Genomic DNA, 23,923 nt, shown 5'->3' on the forward strand with positions numbered 1-23,923 from the left:
AAAGAGATTAGAAATAGAAGTGTTCTTGAGAAGGGGGTATTGTTCCAGATTTAACATATGCCCATTCAATCTTAGATTAGGGTTGAGGTGTAGTGGTTGCAGAGTATTAAAGGAATGAGTCAGATTCAAAGAACTAAAGAGGTTTTGAAGTGACCTTATATTAAATTTAATACTTTTTAGTAATTTAAGATTGCCTAAGTTTTCTTTGTTCAAGGGGAGCGCAGCAGGGTTTATTTTTAAAGATTTGGCATAGTTATTGTGCAGGACAACCCAAGCAGGGGCCCAAGGAGAGTGATCTATATTGTAGTTGGCGATATTTAATATTCTACTTCCATTGATTATCTCATAATATGTTTTACAGTCAGGTAGATCCAGACCTTCCTTGTTCCTTAGGGAAAGTAAGTTTCAAATAACTAATCCTGACAGATTTGGGGGCACAGATAAATTTTGAAAGAAGAGATACAATATTTTTAAAAAATTTGTTGTGTAGTATACTTGTTGTTGCATTAAATATATACAGGAATCAAGAAAGTATGCTCATTTTAATGACTGCTGTTCTGGCCAAAAAAGGAATCTTAAGTTTGGCCTATCTGCTTAGGTCACCCTGAACACTTGACCAACATTTAGCTATATTATCCTGGTATTGAGCGGAGTTCCCCTGAGAGAAGGATATACCTAGATAGTTAAGTTGTTTAATGTTTATACCTGTATTGGAGAATACATTAGGGAATGGGGAATAAATATTTATCGGGAAAATTAGTGATTTATCTCTACTGAGTTTGTAATTTGCAAGGTTAGAAAAGGTGCTAATGGAGGATAGGATTTTAATCAGGTCAGAACTCGGGAGTGTAAAATAAATGTTTAAGTCGTCTGCGTATGCAGAAAAATAAAGTTTAGTGTTAAAGATACTAGGTGCGTGATGAAATGTTTCTGTTTGATTAAAAGGAATAATGGTTCAATGTAAAGACTGAATAGTAATGGGGAGAGGGGGCAGCCTTGCCTGGCACCGTTGAGAATTTTAATTCTGTTAGATATCGGTTTATTTATTTGTAAAATAGTGTATGCACTAGAATATAGGGTTTTGATCGTGTTAATAAATGAGTTTGGTATGTTGTATAAAGGGAGACTATCAAATAGGAATTCTCTGCTAATACGATCGAAGGCCTTGGATGCATCAATAGCTAGAGCATAAAGGGGGGTTTTATTTAGAGAAGAAAGATAAATCATAGCTTCTAAAGATAGGGTGTGATCAATTGTTTGTCCATAATGAAACCAGATTGTTCAGGTGAAACAATAGTAGAGATAACTACCTTCAATCTATTAGCTAGAATTGTGGCCAAAATCTTCATCAATATTAATAATAGAAATGGGTCTATAATCCCAGGGGGTTTTGGGGGTCAGTGTTATGTTTTGGAATAACGATAGTTCTAGAGGCATTCAGGTGTATGTCCTTAAAACCAAAGGAGGTAATGTTGTTAAACAAAAGAAGCAAGGCTTTAGAAATTTTGAAAGTAAATGATTTATAAAATTCGGCCGTAAATCCATCTGGCCCAGGTGATTTATTAGGTTTAAGACTATTAATAGCCACAATGATTTCTTGCATTGAAATTTCTCTATCTAGAAGTTTATTTTGGTTCTCAGTCAGTTTAGGGAAGGTTAAATTGTTAAAAAAAAGTTGTAGCTTTTCTTTATTAGGAGAATTTTCCGCAAGACCGTACAGCTGAGTGTACAAGTATTCAAATAATTTAATAATCTCAGTAGTCTTCTGATAATCCTTCCCCTGATAGGAAATTTCGGATATAAACGGAGATGATCTATTCAGGTTTACCACTCTGACCAGAAATTTAGAGGGGAATTGAGCCAAATCCGAGTAATTAGCCAAGGATTTAATCTCTTGGAAGTTAAGGTTCTCTGCTTGCAAAGATAAAAGTTCCTTTTGTAACAGAATCATTTGTTTCTCCGAATCAGGAGAGTGTTTTTGCTGAATTTCAGTTTCTATCTTATGGAGTTTAGAGGTTATATCTAATTCCTCTTTGTTGAGTAGTTTCTTATAGTATGATGCTTTATTTCTAAGAAAACCTCTGATCATAGCTTTGGTTGCAGCCCAACAGCAATCTAAAGGAGTCTGCATGGAGCTACTGGATTGGAGAAATTGGTCAAGATAAGACTCAACTTGTGAGAAAATGTCTTCCTTCTTAAGAAGGTTAGGGTTTACATGCCACCAAATAGCTATGTTCTTTAAGGATCTTGTGTCCTGCCATTGAATAGAGAGAGAAATCCTTGAGTGATCGGAAAGGCTTCTAGGGTTATTGGCAAAAGAAATATCTAGGTTATTGAATACCGAGGAAATCAGATAAAAGTCCAACCTAGACCAGCTTTTAGCGCAGTTAAGAGAAAAAGGTGAATTTGTTATTTTTATGAGCGGCGTTAAGAAAGATATAGGGATTGAATAGGTTAAAATCATCCTTCAGTTCTGATAAGGACAGGGTTGCAGAAAAATTAAATTTAGCCTTAGTATTTGTCCTATCATTTTTTGGGTCCTGTACAGAGTTCCAGTCACCCCCAACAATGTAGTAGTGATTAGGAAATAAAGCAAGTAAGTTAGACATCTGTATAATAAAATTTTGTTGACCTGAACATGGGGAACATATATTAATAATTAAAATAGGTTTGTCAAGGAAAGAGCACGTCGTAACAAAATAACACCATCTACCATCAGTATCTGATTCAGATTTTACTATGTCATACATAAATTTATTTTTAATTATAATAGCAACACCTGCGCTATTAGATTTAGCCCCGGAAGCTATGATCTTCTTAACCCAAGGTCCCCCTCTGTAATGGTCCCATTGGTGATTAAGGAGATGCGTTTCCTGAAAAAAAAAACAATATTAGATGTGGATTTAAGAGTCAAATGCATAAAGAGTTTTTTTTTATTGGGTGCTTGTAACCCTTTGATGTTCCACGATTCTATATCCAACATTTACATGCTAACATAAGTAGATTAAGAGAAATATGAGAGATGGAGAATATATAACTATCTATCGTTTTTAGAAAATGAAATAAAAAGGTTTGGGCAAGTATAAAAATACCTTCCTGCTTTAATCCCGTGCCTATCCACCACCCCCTAAACCTGGAAGGGGCTGGGATATTAAAGAATAATGTGAGATATATTAGCCTTTTACAGCAATTCTTTGGTCTCACCCAAAGGGAGAGACTGTTAAATCCCAGAAAGCTATTCCTATAACACCAGAATCTAAAATGCATAACTATCCCAAGCAGTTCAAAAAACACTCATAACTCAGCTATATTATTGATTAGAACATAAGATTAAACAACAATAAGTGTGACAGCATAAAACAGAGGGGTTATTAAACCAACCTTAAATGGTATTTATCTAAATGTTGCAATCTTTGTAGAAAATAAGAAGTTATGTACCTACCATAACGTTCCATGTTAGTTGTCTTCTCTCGCCTTCTTTCTTGCTTGATGGGTTCGGAGCCGATCCTCGGCTCCGACTCGGCACTTGCTAAGCTCGAGAGTCACTTTTACCAGCTCGAGGCAGCCCCATATCCCATGATGCAAGGCGGTAAGTACCCAGATCTCGTTTGATGACAAAGGGCAATAGCACCAAGCATAAATACTTCCCAAAGGAAGAAAGAAAGCCTACAGGATGAAAGAAGGACCAGTTCTGAATGGTCTTCAGCATAACAATCTCTTGTAGAAAGGTCTGTCCAGGCCTGGGGAAGGAGGGAGGGTCGCAGAAAGAAGGCGAGAAGACAACTAACATGGAACGTTATGGTAGGTACATAACTTCTTAATGTTAAGTTGTCAATCTCGCCTTCATTCTTGCTTGATGGGACCGCGTCCCTAGCACCTCTATCCTGGGTGGCTCAACGGAACAGACTCTTGAGGACTGTAGAGCCAAAACTGGCTCTGTCCCTGGAGGCCAAGTCCAATTTGTAATGAGAAACAAAAGTATGAGGAGTGGCCCAAGTGGCCGCTGCACAAATAGTGTCTAAAGGAAGTCTAGCTTGAAAGGCTGTAGACGTAGCTAAGCTCCTAGTTGAATGTGCTTTAGGTTTTGAGCACAGCTGTTTTCCCCTGAGCATATAAATTTCAGAGATGACAGAAGAAAGCCATCTAGATAAAGTCACTTTAGAGACAGGAAGGCCTTTCCTGTTGTCCGCATAGGAAACAAAGAGTTGATCGGATTTCCTAAATTGTTTAGTTCTGTCCAAATAATATCTGAGTTGGCGGTGGACATCAAGATAATGCAATTTTTGTTCCGATCTGTTTGAATAGTTTGGAAAAAATACAGGGAGTTCAATGGATTGATTCAAATTAGCCTTTGAGGCGACCTTAGGCAAAAAGGTCGGATTAGTTCTCAATGACACTCTGTCCTTGTGAAAGACCAAATAGGAGGGTCGAACCGAAAGAGCTTGAAGTTCAGACACCCTCCTGGCCGATGTAATAGCTACTAGGAATAATGTTTTCCAAGAAAGAAATTTTAGGGAGCAAGAAACAGCTGGCTCGAAGGGGGGGAAGAATCAAGGATGTCAGCACTAAATTTAGATCCCATTGAGGAGGAGGATTCCTGATTGGAGGCTTTAGCAGGAAAATTCCTTTCAAGAAGGCTTTACAAAGCCTATGGGACATGATATTGTGATCTGCGATCCCGACATGAAAGTTCGAGATAGCAGCCAGTTGAACTCTAACTGTGGAAGAAGAGGAGCCTGCATGAAAAATCTCCGCTAAGAAGTCCAAAACTGCCTGAACTGGGGCAGTGAAGGGATCGATATTCTTGGCTTTAGCCCAATAAGAGAAACGTTTCCATTTGCTTGTATAAATCCTCCTGGTAGAGGATTTTAAAGAAGCTACTATGATGTCTCTAACAGGGTTAGAGATCAAAGGAAGCCTGGCTAAGGAAGGAAGTGGAGCAACCATGCTGAGAGGTTGAGAGAAGGGATAGACTGGTGCAGCTGACCGGATTGGTGAACCAGAAGATCTGGCACTGGGTCCAGATGCCATGGCTGCACCAAAAGGTGACGATGGAGGAACGGAAACCAAATTTGTCGAGGCCAATAAGGAGCAATGAGAATCATTTTGGCTCTCAAAACGGTAGCTTTCTGGATAACCTGAGGGATTAGAGGAAAGGGAGGAAAGGCATAAAGAAGTCCCTGGGGTCAATCCTGGGTCAGAGCGTCTCTGGGGGGATGGCCTGACAGAGGGAAGAGAGAGAAGAAGTCTGGGCATTTGCTGTTTTGGGGAGTAGCAAAAAGATCGCAACATGGGCGACCCCATTCCAGAAAAATCTCCTCCACTATAGACTGCTTGAGAGACCACTCGTGAGGCATGAGAATAGCTCTGCTCAATCTGTCCGCTAAAATGTTGGTTTTCCCAGGGATGTGCGTTGCTACCAGAAACCGATGAGAGGAGATCGCCCATTGCCACAGTCTGAGCGCTTCTCGACACAAGGGGCAGGACTTGGTTCCGCCCTGTTTGTTGATATACCAAACTACAGACATGTTGTCTGTGTGGACTGCAATCGTCCCTACAGGAAGAGAGTCGTTGAGGGCTTGCAATGTTAAAAGCACTGCTCTCATCTCTAGGACATTTATGTGCAGGTGGTACTCGAACGGCTGCCACGTCCCATGAACCATCCTGCCCTGATATTGCCCCCCCACCCGATCAGGGAGGCATCCGTGGTGACAGTGGCTACCGGGGATGGGGGTACAAAGTGTCTGCCTTGGTGAATCTGGGGAGAAGTGATCCACCAAGCAAGATGATTTTTGCAAATCTGTGTCACCAGAATTTGGTGACGCATTGGAAGTTGTTGGTAAGACCACTGAGTGAACAACATCCACTGAAGAAGGCGCATGTAGAAGCGAGCCAGGGGAAGAAGAGTAATGGCCGCAGCCATGAGACCTAATACTTTTAGAACCATTCTGGCCTGTACCTTCTTGTTGGCTAGAATGATCCTGACATGACTTTGAATGTCTGAAACTCTTTGGTCTGTAAGGGTAGCTGACATCCGAACAGTGTTTACGCTTTGCCTATGAAAGTAATAGACTGGCAGGGCAATAAGGATGACTTTTCAAGTTGATCGAGATGCCCAAATGAGAACAAAGATTTATTGTGTAATCCTGGCTTGAACAAGCTGATGCCTGGTGGTGGCTGACAGGAGCCAGTCGTCGAGATACGGAAACACCTGGAATCCTTGACGTCTCAGGTGAGCCGTGACCACTGCCATGCATTTGGTGAACACTCTGGGGGCTGTGGTGAGACCAAAGGGCAGGGCTCTGAACTGGAAATGACTGGACCCCAGCCGAAGCGGAGAAATCTCCTGGAGCGTCTGTGAATTTTTATGTGATAGTACGCATCCTGAAGATCTATTGAGCACATCCAGTTGTCCTTCTGCAAGAAGGGCAGAATCGATGAAGAGTGACCATTCGAATCTTGTCTTCCTCACAGACTTGTTGAGTCTGCTGTGATCCAATATTGGTCTCCAGTCTCCCGTCTTTTTGGGGACCAAAAGAACCTTGAGTAGATTCCGGCTCTGAATGGTCTGTTGTAACTGGCTGAATGGCTCTTTTGCAGTAGTTTTGAGACTTCCAACTCTGCAATTTCCCTTAGACCGGGTGGTACGTCTGGAAGGGAATTTGAGGGATAGAAAGAACTTTCCTCGAAAGGAATTTTGTAACCCTCGGATATGATCGACTGTACCCATCTGTCTTGAGTGAGAGAACGCCAGGCTTCTGGGTACAGTGATAGTCTTCCCCGGACTGCCTCCAAGGAGGGACAGCCGGGCAACATCTCAGGGATGCTGAAAGGGCTTGTCAGAGAGACTCTCTGTTTCCCTGGTTTTGTGGACCCCTCTGCCTCTAGAGCAGCGTCTGTTGTTGTTACCCCTCTGCCTCTAGGGGTAAACTGACCACGTGAATCCGCGACTCCTTGGGATTTATGGAACCACATTTTGCCACCCTTCTGTCCTTTGGAATAAGGTCTAGAAGGGGTGGAAAACGGACTCACGGCAGAAAGAGTTTTGCCGTCCTGCTCACACCTGGTAAACGTTTCCTTCACTTGAGGGCCAAACAGAGCTGACCCATCAAAGGGAGAGTTTGTGAAGGACGCCTTAAAGGGATCTGCAAAATTACATAGTCGCATCCAGGCTTGGCGTCTAAGAGCCACACCTGTACCTGCGGCCCTACTCGCTCCATCAGCAGCATATGATATAAGCCGCATGGAGGAGTTTGCAATGGAGTTAAGGGTTCCTAGCTGTGAAGCAATTTTTTCCTGAGCCCCCGCAGCTGTAGGATCCTGCACAACTTCACCTAGCTCCTTAAGGATATCCCTTTGGAGCCTGGTGAAGTGACAAAGATAGTTCAGCGAACGCACAGCAAAGGTCGCTGAAGAAAACATCCGCTTACCATATCTATCCATGGTCCTAGAGTCCTTATTAGGAGGATGGACAGGTACGGAAGGATCTGCAAGTTCCTTCTTGGTGGCAGCCGCCACCACCATGGCATCAGCGGGGACACCTTTTGTAAGGAATTGCTTGTCCGACGGGGCAGTAATAAATTTAGAAGGCCTCCTAGGGACAGGCTCTACAGAGTCAGGAGCAGTCCACGCCTTTCGAGCAATAACCTGTATAAGGAGGTCGAAAGGCGGAGACACCCAGGAGGTGGAGGGCCGAGATCCAAAAGCCTCCAGGTATACTGACTCATCCTCAGAGGGATTGTTGGTGGGCCAGTTTCCCCTCTGTCTAGAGTTCTAGGATGTCTGAGAAGGAGACATCCTCAGAGGGGGATCTTGGGGATCCCTCTGACTCATCTAAGTCAGTATCCGAAGAGACAGACTCGGGGGAGTCTACGTGTTTCCTCTTACAAGTCCTCTTCCGCGGAGGATCACCCGACAAATCAGGAGAATCCTCAGAAGAGGGGGATATTCCCAGTGGGGAAACCTGAGGCGGAGGATCTCTGGGTCCGGGAGCAAGAGAAGTGGCAGAGGTGTCAACAGGCACTATAGAGGGAGGAGCTAAGGGAACAGACTGCTGGCTGAGTCCAGAGGCCAGCACACTCTTCATCACCTCGGCTCCTCCCAGGGAGGTCCGAGAGAACCCGCTCAAGAGCTAGGAACCCAGGACCCACCGAAGGAAGGCTCCGAGGCAGATGTCGGAGCCGAGCTCACCAAGGCCGAGGCTCCAAGGGGAAGAGCGGGTCGGACAAGGGTCCGATGCCACTCACCCCTCGGAGGAGACCAGGAAGCCCGCCACCGAATCCCTCTAAGGAAGGTCTCAAGAGGAGATAAGAGTAGAGGCTGAAGGAGCAGAAGGGGGTATCTGTCCCTCAGCCGTAGCAGAAACTATTCCCGAAGACTCCAACTCCAAACTCTGGGGTAGAGTCAAAGGAGGAACTGCAATGGGGTGTGGACTAATACTCGTCTGCTGAGACGGACTATGTAGCATTTGGGCCAGTGCCTGTGACTTTAGTAGTCTACTGACCACTCTCTCCAAATCATGGTCAGAAAGCCTGGATGACCTTGAAGATCGGCTCCGATGGCTCCGCTCCGAGAGGAGAGGCGAAGCCGGAGCCGAAAGTATCGGCTCCAAGGAAGGGGACCTAGACCTCTTCTTCGAAGGAACCATCGGAGCCGATGAAACTACTGAAACTGTCGGAGCCGACAACTTATCGGCACGGACAGGTAGCTTCGATGTATCGGCTCCAGCCGGAGCCGATACGGCCATAAATGTAAGGGTGTCGGAGCCGATCGGAGCCGACACCGATGCCTGGGCCACATGGTGGTCGGAACCGATCGGAGCCGACACCGAAGTGGTCGAACCAGAGTCGGCACCGATAGCCATCGATGCCGAAGGTTTAGGTAACCCAGAATCGGCTCCAGCCAGAGCCGATCTCGACTCTGAATGAGTCGGAGCCGAGGCCACAGGCTTGGACACAGAAGCCTGGGCCTTGGAAGACTTAGAAGTCTTAGATGGGGCCGACTTAGCCGGAGAGCCCTCCAGCTTAAGAAGGCCCCTCAAAATCAATTTATTTCTTCTTTCCTGCAGGACTCTCTGGCTAAAAGAATGACATATAGCACAGGAGTCCTGCAGGTGAAGAGGCCCCAGACAGTACAGGCAAGAAGTGTGACCGTCTGTCAGAGACATCTTCTGACAGCACGAGTCACACTTCTTAAAGCCTGAGACCCTTTCTTTAGACATAGTGTAAACACACACACACACACACACACCAGTCCAAGAAATAAAATTAAATATACCAAAAGGTATTACTAACAGACACACACACACACCCTAACAGGGGGGGGGATGGGATGGGTTTTAGTCTGACTAAAAGTTTAGAGGAGACAGGGAAATTTTCTGTCAGAAAGGAATTAAAATTAAGTTAAAACTAATAATTTAAGGTTTTTGAAAAAGGGGCTAAAATAGTAAAGTAATAATTCACTTACCAGGAGCTGGTAAAAGGAGGACCTCATCAGCGAAGCGGCAAACGAGATCTGGGTACTTACCGCCTTGCATCATGGGATATGGGGCTGCCTCGAGCTGGTAAAAGTGACTCTCGAGCTTAGCAAGTGCCGAGTCGGAGCCGAGGATAGGCTCCGAACCCATCAAGCAAGAATGAAGGCGAGATTGACAACTTAACATCCTGTTGTTAAATAACTGCCACCAGAATCTAATGGGGAGAAGCATCTATCCCCTTAACGTAACAAATAAACCTTATGAGACAGTAATTGTATTTAAGTCCATACTATAGTCCTAGAACAATGAAATAAAAGAAAAGATATCATATAGCTACAGGTTTAACTACGTTCCTGTGATAATAAAAATCCGCCTATGTAACTCAATTGATATTTCCTGAAAACAGAGTGGGAACATAGGCATCTTTGTCATAACAATCTATATTTTAAATCAGCGCTCTCATAACATGGCACCCTCAGCAACAACTATGCAGGATAATTACTCAAACTGACCTGTAAGAGCCATTAGTATTGCCCCATTTTGTTTTTGATTATAAATATCGAAAAAAAATTAAACATCAATGAACCTAATTTGTGTGTATCCCAGAAGAATTGTCAGTAGTTCCACCATTTAAGTATGAGAAATACCCTGTGTTCCATTTGCTCTAATAGTCATATGCCACAAAGTATGAAATGAGTAGGTATGCGGAATTATACTCAAAACTGATTACAATATACCATATAAATCAACTAAGTAATGAGCTTAGCTCGATATGCAGGGGTTGTCATGTCAAGGATCTGCATGAGCTTGGTTTATCCTTGAGGTGTTAATGAAAGGACAGCAGCCCAGCATAAAAAAAAAAAAAAAAAAAAAAAAGGTTCGATGAGCCGGCTGCAAAGCTTATTGTAACAAATTGTTCCATCGGCTTTTCCAGTGCTTGACATTTAAAATTAGATGCTTAATTTAGTGCGCTTTTGTAATACAGAGCTAGGAGCTCTATTTTATGTTGTCAGAAATTAAAATATACCCCTCTTAGAAATATCATACACCCAAAGCCTGATTTGAAAGAAAAACTGATAAAACGCTCATCGAGTGCTACATGCATGAACTGTACCCTTCTAATCCTCAAGATCGTCTAACCAAAAACAGATTACCAGTCAGCTCATATTTGAGTTAGATCGGTAAACCCCGGTGATTGCTTCTGGACAAGGCAGAGCTCCTCTAAGGCGTTGAGCCTTAAAACATGAACAGATCTGTTCCATATCCTCCAAGGTTTAAAACAGAACTGTACTACCACTTTAAGAATCCCACGGATTCATGGGAAAGGTAGGGGTCAAAGTTCCTCTGGCTACCAAACAACATGGTGGAGAATTAGAATTGCGACAGCATTCCTAAGAATACCACGAGGGAACATGTCTACACAGCGGCCTCGCAAAGCGCTGAGATGACTCCGATTCTGCACTGCAGTAAAGCGAGCCAGAAACAAAGCAAACTGATCCTTTTTAAAGCTAGTGATCAGGCATCGCCCCAGGCTTTAGGTAAGTTAATGCTTTTGTACAGCTGGTTCCGGACATTCTTTAAATGCTTGGAGGAAGATCACAGTTGCTTCCTTACTATTTTGAGCCGAAAGTTTGGATCCTTGGTGATAAAAAGTCAAAGTATTGGGATATCTCATCTGGAATCTAATTTGCTTCTTAATTAAGTAAGCGCAGAAAGGAGCAAGCTTTTGTCGTTCCATCTTAATCGGAGGAGGGAGGTCAGATGAGAGAGATATTTTAGACCCATTCCATTCTATAAACTTTTTGTTTCGAGCCGCTATTAATAGTTTACTTACATGCTGATAGTTAAGTATCTTCACATAAACGGATCTCGGCTTGGTTTTATCATATGGTGGTCTTAGGGGTCTATGGGCACGTTCAATTATTATTTGGTCAGAGAGAGAGGTGATTTATCCAGGAATATAGCAAAAATCGCAGATATGTTTTCAAGCAATGTGAGATGGTCTATATGCTCCGTATGCCTCTTAAGATAATGTTATTGCGCCTGGATCTAGCTTCAAGGTCCAATAATTTCTGCTGCATGTCCATAATATTTACAGCATTACTTTTTGTTCTTTCTGTAGTTGTTCAATTTTTATCTCGTTGTCAAACACCTTTGTTTCTGTTTTGTCAATTCCTGTGAGTATTCTATCTATGGATTCACTGAAAATTTTAAGCTGCTGAGATAAGCTTTGAATTGCTGTTTGGATAGGCTGCAGGGCCAGTTTTAAATCCTCCATGCGGGAAGGGTCAGTTTTCACTTTAGAAAGTGGTTTTGAAGTTTCCTGTTGCTTGGCAGTTCTAGCCCTTTTAGGAATTACATCTTTCTCTGGAGATGATATAGGACAGAATTTAGCTTTAGTGCTTTGAGTTTCCATGGAATCAGGTTCCTGTGACATATCATCATTTTCCTTTTTTATTTTTTCTCCTTTTATCTCTCTTATTTTCAGGTGAGAGTAGGCCCAAGAGCCCCAGGCCACATGTATAGCAGGCAGCAGGGAGGCAAGAAACAAAAGATCAGATTCAATCCTTCAGTCAAGGTCTTCTGTTACCAAAACCGGATGCAGAAACTTATATCAGGTAAGTTCCTTAGTACTGAAGAGAGGTTATTAATCGTTGATTTTACTTCTCTCCCAAGGGATAAGGTTGTTGTATTATTGAGAGTAGCAGAGCTATACAGTTACACTACTAATAGGACGGCAGTCATCTTGATCTCCTACCAGAGAGGCACCTTCTGTGGAATGGGAAATCAGCCTCATACAGGAGTTGGACAAAGACGAAGGAGTAGCCAGTCAGGGAGAGACTTTCTTGAAGTCCTCTAGTGACATGCTGTCTGCCAGGAAGTCCAATAGCTCTTTCACCATGCCCCTCTGCAAGTCAGTAAAATGTGCCAGGTAGTTTAATGCCCTCAGCGAGCAGGTGGCTGATGCGTAAACTCACTTATCAAACCTGTCCATCGCTCTGGACTCCTTGTGGGGTGGATGGACAGTGGAGCTCTGTTCTGTTAGTTCCTTTTTGGTACCTGCTGCCACAACCATGACATCCACTGGAATACCCTTACTCCAATAAGGTCTGTCTTCGGGGGGGGGAGACAAGAATTTGTCAGGAAGCTTGGGGATTGGTTCAACCCTGTCCGGCTCCTTCTAAACCCAGATGGACACCAAATCCACTAATTCGTACACCTGGGGAACCACCCAGGATGTAGATGGGCCTGTCCCAAAGGCTTCCAAAAATACAAACTCAGAGGAGGGTGGATGGGCTGATCAACCACCTCTCTGCCGCAGAATCTCTAAAATGTTTCTGAAGGAGACGTCCTTAGGTGGTGATCTGGGAGATCCCCCCCCTCCCTCACCAAAGTTCATAGCCTCGGTGACCGACTTTGAGGGGGGGGGTCAATGTACCTCCTTTTGCACATCCTCTTACAAGAAATCTCCTCTGTGAGGTGCTCAGCGGAAGTCTCTCAAGAGGAGGGTCCCCCCTCTGGGGAAAGTATTTGGAGACCAGTCTGGATGGGCTGACTCAGGACAGGAATGACAGGCTCAAGTCTCTGATCCAAATGAAGTCAGCAGAATGGATCATTGATCAAAGAGACTGGATCCCTGTGGGTAGAGAAAGCCCTTTCTACCACTAAGAATGCCGAAGGACCTGGAGAATCCCTCCCCAACTCCACCGGAGCTGAAGCTACAGAAAGAGAGAGGGCCAGAATCCCTGAGCTCTGGGTCCCTGGCAGAATCAGACCCAAACTGTCCAGCGCCAAAGCACTGACAGGAGGAGATGGCTCCAACAACACAGGAGGTGAACCCTTCCCCCTGGATCCTATGGGGGGAGGGGTTCCTAGATGTGAGACTTGCTACGATCTGAAGAAATAGAACCGAGGAGGTCAAGACAATGGTCAGAGTGGAGAAAGGCAGGCCCTGTACACTTGTCCCTGGATTCCTTGATTGGCCACAACCCTGCAACTCTGAAGCCAAAGGACCGATCGGAGAAGGAGATTGGACTTGAATGGACAGACTCGCAGAACCCGTAGGGAACGGAGCCAAAAAGACCCACAGCTTGATCTGAGTTTTGAGGATATTCCTGATCATCCTGTCCATCTTGGTCTCCGAAAGACTCCTGGAAAACCTGTAGGAAGCTATTGAGGGAGGGTCTGGAGTGCCTGGAAGGAGTCTGTTGTAGACCGCGGAGCGGACTCAAACCCTAGCACTGGTGTAGGGTCTCTGTCGTATCCATAAGCTTAGGATCCGAGGAGGAGGGGGGCAGCAGTTTCAGTTGAGCTTGTGATCACCAAGAAGTTCAGATCTGCTGGAGCAAAAGTAGGTCTATAATCCTAAGAGTTCAGATCAGAGGGCCTCCCAACATTAGCAGGTGGCTCCGAACTTGCCCTCGAAGACTTATGAGGGTGCTTTTTGGAGTTGGATTCTCCCGTATAGCTCTTAGAGAGGGCTTGAGCCCCTGGAAAGGATGCGGGCAAAAGGCCCTTCAAAATCAGTTTGTTTCTGCAGTCAGCTATAGCTGATAGGTTAAAGCTTTCACAAACAAAGCAAGACTACCTCAGATACTCAGCACCCAAGCAGTAAACAAAAGGAAAGTGCATCGGAATGCAGGAACCTACGTCCGCATTCTGAGCACTGTTTAATCCCAGAGGGTTTGTCAGCCATCACAAAAAAAATCTTTCCACACTCACACAAAAGGAAAGACCCAGAAAAAATCCAACAAGCAGAAAACGGCTAATAAAGTTTTTTTTTTTTTTTTTTTTTTTTTTAAAGAATGAAAGAGAAGAGGGGAAAGTAGAAGGGGAGCCTAACGGAAAAAATTACTACCCAAAGCACAAGAAAAAAATGTAGTTAAAGAAGAGCTGTAAGAGCAAGTGAGAAAAACCCATGCACACTACAAAAAGGGTAGGGAAGGAAGTAAAGATAAGAAAATAAAGAAAAAGGGCACTTATCTGTAAAAGAGGTAACCCAAGGAAACCACTGAAATGCTCGATACTCAGGCAACCACGTCTGATTCCGCTGGCAGCAAATGAGATCTGAGGAGGTTGGTTGGAGTGCAAGGCATTGTGAGTAGTGAAGCAACTCGAGACTTGGATCCTAGTCTGAAGAAATGTGGCCGAGTTGGATCCAAGGATGGACCCGTAACCCATACATGAGGAGAAATGAAACAGACAGCATCAGATCAATACAGATAATAAAATTATAAAAGTATTCGGCTGCCTTAAACAAAAAGATTTGCTGCTTTTAGGTACATTATCTCAAAGGAAACCCCCCCCAAATAATTATATTTGACACCATACTCACCAGACCGGATGAGAAAAGAGCGACTGTAACCTGCTTCTTTAGTATCAGAATTCAGGATGTCACAAGAACCTCAATGCCCCACAAATCAGACAAATACAAATGTAACCAACTGGTGGCCCACGTCAGAATGAATGACCTGAAGCATGGCACCCAGAGCAACATGGAGAGAGACATGATGGAACTTGCTATGCATGACTTGCAGGCAGGAAAGACACTGGTCTTAAGTAGTATTCTTCCCTTCACTAAGAATGATGCCTAGACAGCAAGACTTGGTTTAACGATTGGCTACATAGCTGGTGCCATTCCTAAGAGGATTCAGTATGTGTCAGCATGGAATGAGATGGTTTGTTTCACTAGAGATGACTTATACCGGTCATGCCAGGACTTCTGTGTACTGGATAAAGCCTTTGCCGTCACATAGTGCCTTTTTTAGGCAGCATTGGACATTCCTACATAGCAAACCCAAATATAAATTTCAACTGCAAGCATTACTGACGGGAGACTCCTTAAAAGCATAATACTCTAAATATAGATATATAAAACATAAATATATAAAGGCTCTATTATTGTCCGGCTAATTGCAAAGTATTTTGAAAGGAATATTTGCCCACGCGATCAAATGATCATGAGTGAGGGTGAGCATCTGATAGTGTAGGATCATCAGATTTCTGAAATTCTAGTGTCTATACACGACGCGTAGCACGTTTAGGACATGGGCATATATTTAGAGTATTATGCTTTTAAGGAATCTCCCTTCACTAAAGTTTGCAGTTGAGTGATCTTCATTAGAGAGTAGCGTGTAGCATAATCGGACTTGGTCACTTATGAACAGCGTTACTGTATTAGAAATCAGTGATTGTAAGTCTCCCTAGCAATGTATTGTTTTGTGGTTATATTTTACTATGCATTTTATGTTTTCTATTATATGGGAACCTTTTAGATTGCGTTTTAGTTGCCATTATTTTTAACAGGTTCATGTATTAACTGGACCTAATATGCACTGTGACGAGGACATACAGATTTGATTGGAAAGGTTGTGCATGTATATATCAGGAAATGCAGACTATGCAAGTAATAATGTTATATGCTTTTACATGCCTTACAGGAATGTAGACATATACTTTGATAATGTATATGTTTTGTATAGTATAGATTTTGAAGAGATAGAATGCCTGGGAGACTAAACTGTAGTATGCTCTTACTCTATTTTGTGATATTGCTTTAAATGTAGCATGGTAGTCACGTAATACATGATTACGTTTTAATGACATGGTTTTAGGCTTGTACTACTTACAATGATTAGAAGCATCTGTGGATACATTAACTTCTAGTGAGTATATGAGAAATGTTTTTTCCCGTTTTTATTTATATGGTCTGAAGAAGCCACTCGTGCAATGGTGAAAGTGCTAACCTGATTAAATATTGTTAGTTTGTTTATAAGTGTGCAGTCTCATTTCTGCATGAAAAAGGATACTGTGTTTCGCTCCACTGTTTATGTATTCTTGTTCTGGGTAGCATTACCATTTATCTGCAGTGGTTCATTTGTCCGTTGGGTGATTTGTTTTGTTGTCTCTATAACTAAAGTAGCATTAGTAAGAACTACTTACTGACATGGAGGCAAGTGTGGATAATGCACAACTTCTTGTGAAGACTGAAAAAAATATAAATTTTTTCAGTTTATGCCTGTAGTGGTTCATTAATTGTAAAAGGCATATTGATCCACCACCACTATAAGAGAACTATCTAACACAAGATGAAAGTGCCTTGGGAGAAATTGCAAACAAAATAAACTGTGGGCAACCAATGGAAATAGCCTCCTAGTTTTGGACTACAGACTTTATTGCAGTGGAATACTGGGGTGAGACTGCTTCACAACTATACTATGCTAAAGAATATAATATAATAAATTTAATTTTATGAAGGTGTTAAATGTTGACTACTAGTAATACATGGCAGCACCTGGTCCTCATAAAACAGTGTAAGTAAATGTTTCAAGGTCCATGGAGTTTTGGGAATTCAGAGCCTCAACATAGTAAAAAAAAATCCATCTATAAAATGAATATGACCTGCCCTGGTATGGATCTCAGGGAGATGAGTTGTCATGAGGACCTGATAAAGTGGTGTAGTCAGTATTAAGTGTGGACAAAGTTAAAATTTCACATGAACAATGCAATCAACCACACCTCTATTAAGATCTGGGGAGGTACAGCGCTTCAGATTTAGCACAGCTGTGAAGATCAAAGAGGTGTGAAACAATAGCTTTAATGATCTATCAACTACCACGTAACCAATGATGTTTACTGGCATTTTACTTAGTGACCCTGGTCCTATGGTGGCTGTCACTTACAACTTGCCAGTAGGACAGCAAATAAATAGGGTCTCTAATTTTCTATGTCAGTTCAGGCAGTCCTACACTTTTCTACTCAGACATCAAACAGCTCAGATCTCCTTATGGGATCAGTCAAAAAAAAAAAGCATACCTTGGAGATCATGACAACAGACAGAATATTCTTTATACTCACAAAGGCAATAATCAGTACACATTTGTAGACTCCCCTCTGTTTGCAAATATACATGCTATGTCACAAAAATCAGCTCTGTGGTAGCCTTACATCAAATTTGACACAAGTGAAGACTAACTTAGAAGAATATGTCAACAGCTTGCTATACATCATAAGTAGTATGAGCTAAGTAAGGACACTGAGTAGCTGCTTCAAATGGAGTGCAATACTGACCTCCATTAGAGATGTAAGTAAAGTAAAACATCTCAATAGCTCCAAACAGCAACACTGTAGAAAATGAGTTACAATCACGTTCGTCAAAAATGTAACATCAATAAAAATCATACTGGCAAATTTGCCCTTAACCTTCAACTGCAGAAAACAGCAAGCACTGAGCAATGACAACCATATATAGAAAAAGTTAAAAACAAAATGCTAAACATTTTGTTTACAGTAACATACCTGGAAAGCAGAAAACGAAGTGCGTATTTTCATGTTTTGTGCCGGTGTTGCAGTCAATGGGTAAGTCCCAGTATTGCAAGATGAAATATCTCCTCCTCCTACACAGCCTGTGCTCATCCTTGAATGCAGTGGTGTACAGCAGCCATTAATAGGACTATAGAAACTACGAAATACAACAACTGCCTTTTTTTTGGAGAGCATGAATTGATTAACAGTATGTGAAGGCAAAACACCAGAGGTATCTTGTGACCCTCTTGAAATTATTTCATTACCTTGTACTAATTTATTTAAGTCATTAACAGCACTCTCATGGTTACTAGTCTGTGGAGTGCTGTCTTGGGGACATGGTGGTGTGGGCGGCCTGCTGTCACTCTGCACATCTTCAAACGAGAGATCCTTAATACCTTGGTCCAGGTGTGAAATTTGCTTTTCTAAAATATTTTCTGTAATGGACATTTCATGACCTGATGAGTCTGAGCATAGACTAAGACTTCTTCTTAAACTTTTGTCATCAAGACTTAAGAAACTGGAATTCAGTGGTTCTCTATCTGGTTTGTCACATTGTTTGTTTAATTCACCCATTAAGTTTTTAGCTACCGCAGGGAGGCTTGCCATCTCTTCTGTTTCTGCTATAGCAGCAGCAGTATTCAATATATATTCATTCACACCATCATTTTTAAACTCCTGTATTTTAGACAGCATTAAGGAATGGATTTCCATAGTCAAACCACTATTACCATTGTCTTGCAGATCAGATATTTCATAGCCACGTCGATATTCAGAGTTATTTTTTTTGCCTAAAGCACCTTCTTGCACAGGACTCTTGTCGACTAGTTCAAATCCTCGCTTCCCAGGCTTTTCACTTATGCTTTCATTGCATGTATCATATGCACTGCACATGTCAGCATCAGATGCAGTTTCATAAGCTGAATGCTCACTTGCTAGTTTTCTATCCACTGGGATAGTGCTATTTAATGTAATACAAGACATTTCACTGAACTCAAGTGTGTTTTCTGTATCATTTGGTGGCTGCTGAGATAAGTGATTTCTCAAAAATACTTCTGCCATTTCTATTCCTCCAGTTGCATTAGAAGGATGCCTTTTTGCCTCCCAAGCCTCTTTGTCATAAAGACATTTTCTAGCATTTGCTTTTCCAATGTTAGCAGTTGGAGGAGTGTGTTCCATGGTGGAACTATCCACCCTTGCGTTACTTCTGCAAACTGAGCCATCAATGTCGATTGGAGAGGGAGTAGACTCAAACTTGGCATTCCTTAAAAGTATGCAATCATTACCTGACACATTACCTTGTTTACCATCTAGAGTGGCAGGTATCTGGTCAGAACTCTCTACCATTTCAGTGTCCTGCAAAATATTTTAAAGTTAAATACCAATTAATGTATGTATAGGTTAACAGGTAGTTTCACTGAGCCTAGACCACATTTATAGGGAATCAAAAAGGTTTACATCAATGAGCAAAATAACAATATAAATACTCAATTACAAGAACAGCTGCAAATGATAAGCATTAAGGCATGTATTACATTACTTGATGCAAAGTACACACAGGTGACAAATCACTTTGCCAAAATGAAATGTCAAGTACTTACCATAACAGCAGGAGTCTGATGCTGATAAAGGAATGGCAAAGCCTTGTTGGCTTGCCTCCATATAGGGTAGAACTTGGGATGTATGTCTCTAGGGAAGGTGCGTTTCATCATGATTCCCAGTGGAAACAACACATCATGTGATAATACTTACAAAGGATATTAGAGGTTCTAGTAGGAGGTTACATCCTCTGCACAGGCTGGAGACCACCCTCATACTGCCCACTACATACTCGCTCCTTAAATTCTATCCATGCAAGTAGGGGAATGTCAATATACAAACAAAATTCCATTCAACTGTAATATGATGGGGCCACCCTGAAATCCACTACACTCTTTGATGTGAAACGCTTGCCTGGTAGACTACATACTTTATTGCCTGCAAAAGAAAGACCTAGGGTATCACTCCAAAAAAATCCACTATTAAGGTTGCACCATTCCAAGAAGCATGCTCAGCCAGCCTTTTCTTCACTTCAACCTCTGATTTTGGCAGTTTGATCACTTTATCTGAATAGCTAAAGATTCTCTATTTTTTCCAGCTTTATTCGAGTTGATATACTCCTTCAATTTTAAATTTATTTTAATCATCTCCAAGTACATTTGATATATTTCTTTCTGTAAATTACTGAAAGCCATCTCTTGGAGCAAAGCTGAAGCCTGAACTGCTTTTTGATGAACAGATGTAGAATTCTTTCCAGTCTGTTTTTTCTTCAGCTTTTCTGGTTGATTTTATTTTAGGTTCTCTACATTTCTTCTTTTCTGGTATCCTAACAGTGTACTTACTAGCTAGTAACTGAATTGTTCTCAAGCTGGCAGAATTGCTTACTCTTATTTCTCAGCTTCTTTTTTTCACCGTGGGAGAGCTGAAATTAAGTTGTTGATCAATGTGCAGCCATCTTGGAAGTAAAGAATAAACACGTTTATCAAGAATTGATACATGAATGGTTACAGACAGGTGACATTAAAACAAAAGACGAAGGGCTAACAATGGAGACTCAAGATAGCAGGCGACATGCATGTCAGTTTACAGAGTCTACAGAAAAAGTGGGAGATAGAAACAAATGCAGTTTCTGTAATATAGAACTAGAAACTGTTGCACATCTTGTTTTTGGTTGTTTTGGTGCAAGTGACTTACTCTAGTGTAATACACCAGAGCAGGTCACTTATGTCAAGAGCAAGTCATATGGAATCTGGCATCCAGTGCAAGCCTGCTTTGTAGATAGGTCTTATACCAGAATATGTCACTTACACAGATAGCCAAGTCTTTTGGAAACTGGTTCACAGTCAAAGAAAAAAAAATGACAAAAATATCATTAATCGTTGAAATAGCTACACCCAGAGATTATAGTGTCTTATATACTCAGAAACACAAGATCATAAAAGACCAGGCAGAAAAAAGAGCAATCTGGGATAAAGACACCCAGATAGTTCCAATAGCAGTAAGAGCAACAGGGCTAAAAAAAAAACACTTCAAATGTACTGAAACTGCTACCAGTACATATAACTCCATATGAACTGCATAGAGTCAATTCTAGATACATTGCCGGTGTTGTGAAGAGCATTCTTGGCAAATATCAAAGACTAAAGCAATATTCATTTATTGAACTCTAATTACACCTTAATTTCAAGAATAGGTCCATTCTTGTCATGATATTAAAAACACAGAACACCTGGAAAAAAATTAAAAAACAGAAGGATATGGATGAACAGACAGAAATTAGCAAAAACAGGAAAATAAAATTGCTGAAACCGAATTCATCCAGAATCCTTGGTTAGTACCCTCATGAGGCACAATTTTTTTTTCACAAAATCTTACAAGATACGGATGTGTATGTGTATATTTATATCTGTTATATACATATGTGAAAACATCATGGAAAGAGGCGTGTTAAAAAAATGAGTGCAGGGGTCCCGGGATAAAACAGTGTGAATTCCTGGCAAAGCACTGGTGCCAGGACTGGAAAAAGAGCTAGGACATGCTGCAAGTGCCCCCTCTAGACATAACCAACAAGTTTTTAAAAATAAATAAAATAAAGATAAATAATCAGTCAAGTAAGAGGCATGCAGACAATAAAGTAGTCAGTCCAGGATAAGAGTCTGCGCATTTTTATTTTATGCAATAAACCCAGAATTCTCATGCATGAAATACATCAGCAATAACACAAAAGAAGTTAGGAGAAATAAAAATACTTGCACCAGAAAACTGTCAATAGCTACAGATAAAAGTTAAGATCATTAACAGAGCAGATCAGAACAAAACAATAACTACAGGAAAAAATAGACCATGTAGAAAATGTTGCTTTGGAGGAAGTGCTGTAAAATATAGAATATAAAAATCAGAGGTGATCAAAAATTCATAAAGAATCATGGATCAGGCATGAAAGACATCTGATATGGTGTAGTACTATGCAGCTAACTTTATACTTCTGATACCACACCCCCTCCCCCTAATCAACGTATCACTTACCTCTGCCATTTAACTACCCATCCCCACCTACTATTCCCTTTAACAACTTTACAGCTTTTATATCCTCTCCCTACCCTCTGCACTCTAATCATCCTTTTTGATAACTTTGTACAACTTTCTCTCCTACAGCCACCTCTATGTTATCTTACAGTATACTCTTCCCTCAGTCTTTACTCTTCCTGTAATCCTACTCTTCCTAATGGCCTCAATACTGAAGACTACATACTCAAGCCTGCTACTCTTAACTTCTATCCTAGCTTCTCTAACTATACCCTATACTCTAACCATTTATGAACATTATTCACTTACTGATCACCATCCCCACCAACAAACTCAATCTGCTGCTCACAAACACCCTCAACCACATAAATATAACCTCCACTTCTATCTATATACTACCAAAATATCATAGATCCAACCATGTTAGTTACTTCCAAAACAAGAAAACTTTAAATAACTATTACAAAATTCTAAAGATTATACAAGCACCTCAACAACACCCCCTATTAGATGGTGACATTCATCCAAACCCTGGCCCCAATAACAAAATTACCAGTGACCCACTCAATCCTACTTCTCATACAACTATCCCAAAAAGACCCTCTAACTCTCTCCTGATAGCTCATCTCAACATTCGTAGCAACAACAATAACATTTCTCAACTTCATGCACTCCTAGAAGTGCACTCATCTGATATCCTCTGTATTACAGAAACTTGGCTAAAGCCCTCAACTCACGACTATGAAATTACCCTTCCTGGATACAACATCCTGAGATGTGACCACAAAGCCAAAAGGGGTGGGGGTGTAGCCATTCTCTATAAAACATAACTACAGGTGACATCCTTCAATGTGCTCCTACCCTTAGATACTAATGCGGAAACCCTTACCGCCAAACTTCAAATTAACAACTGTAAATCTATTTACTTAATTTGCTCCTGTCTTCCCCCTGGAAATAATATCAATAGTCTTGAAAACATCATTAGTTGCCTCACTACTCACCTACCTCAGGAAACCATAGTGCTAGGTGACTTTAATATAGACTGGGCTACCTGTAACTTCCCTAATTCTATTGCCCACATAAATCTATATGGCTTTTCCCAAATAATAACCACCCCTACTGGAATTCACAAACCAGGCAGTAAGGAAACCATCCTAGATTGGATCTTTATCAACAGCTATCCTGACAATTATAAACCAGGTACCCTTCCAGATGACATTAGTGACCACGCTCTAACCTACATAATTAAACAAAAAACTCATAGCCCCAACTCAAATAACTTCAAAACCTCCACGCTCTAAAAAACACTTATCCAGAGAGCTTCCAGAATTAAATTAAGGCATGTGACTGGTCACCACTACACCATCTTCAACTTGATGAAGCGGCCACCTACTTTAATACAAAATTCCTACAAATCCTAGAATACCCATGCCCCCTCTCGCTCTACCTGTATGAGAACCAAAATTGCACCTTGGCTCACTAAAATACACAGGAAAAATATCCTGCTACGTAATAAAATCTGGGCCAAATGGAGATCCTCCAAAAACCCATCAGACCACCTTTATTTTAAACAGCTAAGAAATGCCACCAAAAAAGAAATTCTGTTCGATAAAAAAAAACTATTACCCTCACCTCCAACAAACCCGCCAGCAAAAAACACAAAAGTTCTGGTCAGGCATTAACAAACTTCTTCAGCCAGGGCAAAACTCCTGCCCCATCAGGTATCTCCCATAATAACCCTAAGCAAATTGCTGATGCCTTTAACAACTACTTCATTGAAACCATTCAAACTCTAGCTAAAACAATACCACCTGTTAGCACTAACCCATTAATCACCACAAACAGCCCAGTTCCCTCTTTTCATATACAACCCGTTACCTACATCCCTTGTCTGCACCCTCCTTCAAAAAATCAAACCATGCACCCCTTCAGCTGACTGTCTACCAGCCGAATACCTGCAAATAGCAGCTAAAGCCATTGCCTATCCCATTTCCATCCTTATAAATAGAACAATTACAGAAAGCACAATCCCTTCCATCTGGAAAGTCTCCCTTATCATCCCTCTATATAAGGGTGGTA

General features: G+C 41.6%; 1 protein-coding gene across 1 annotated transcript in view; it reads right to left on the reverse strand.

Annotated features, from left to right (window-relative positions):
- MASTL (microtubule associated serine/threonine kinase like) overlaps positions 1–23,923 on the reverse strand; it is a 1,083,009-nt gene that overhangs the window by 399,673 nt on the left and 659,413 nt on the right. Inside the window, exon 5 of the mRNA XM_044064547.1 lies at positions 17,774–19,135. Within this exon, the coding sequence (XP_043920482.1) occupies positions 17,774–19,135 (1,362 nt within the window). The remainder of the gene's footprint in view (positions 1–17,773; positions 19,136–23,923) is intronic.

Source organism: Protopterus annectens, chromosome 3.part0 (assembly GCF_019279795.1).
Source record: "Protopterus annectens isolate FY-2018-M chromosome 3.part0, PAN1.0, whole genome shotgun sequence".
Taxonomy (NCBI): Eukaryota; Metazoa; Chordata; order Ceratodontiformes; family Protopteridae; genus Protopterus; species Protopterus annectens.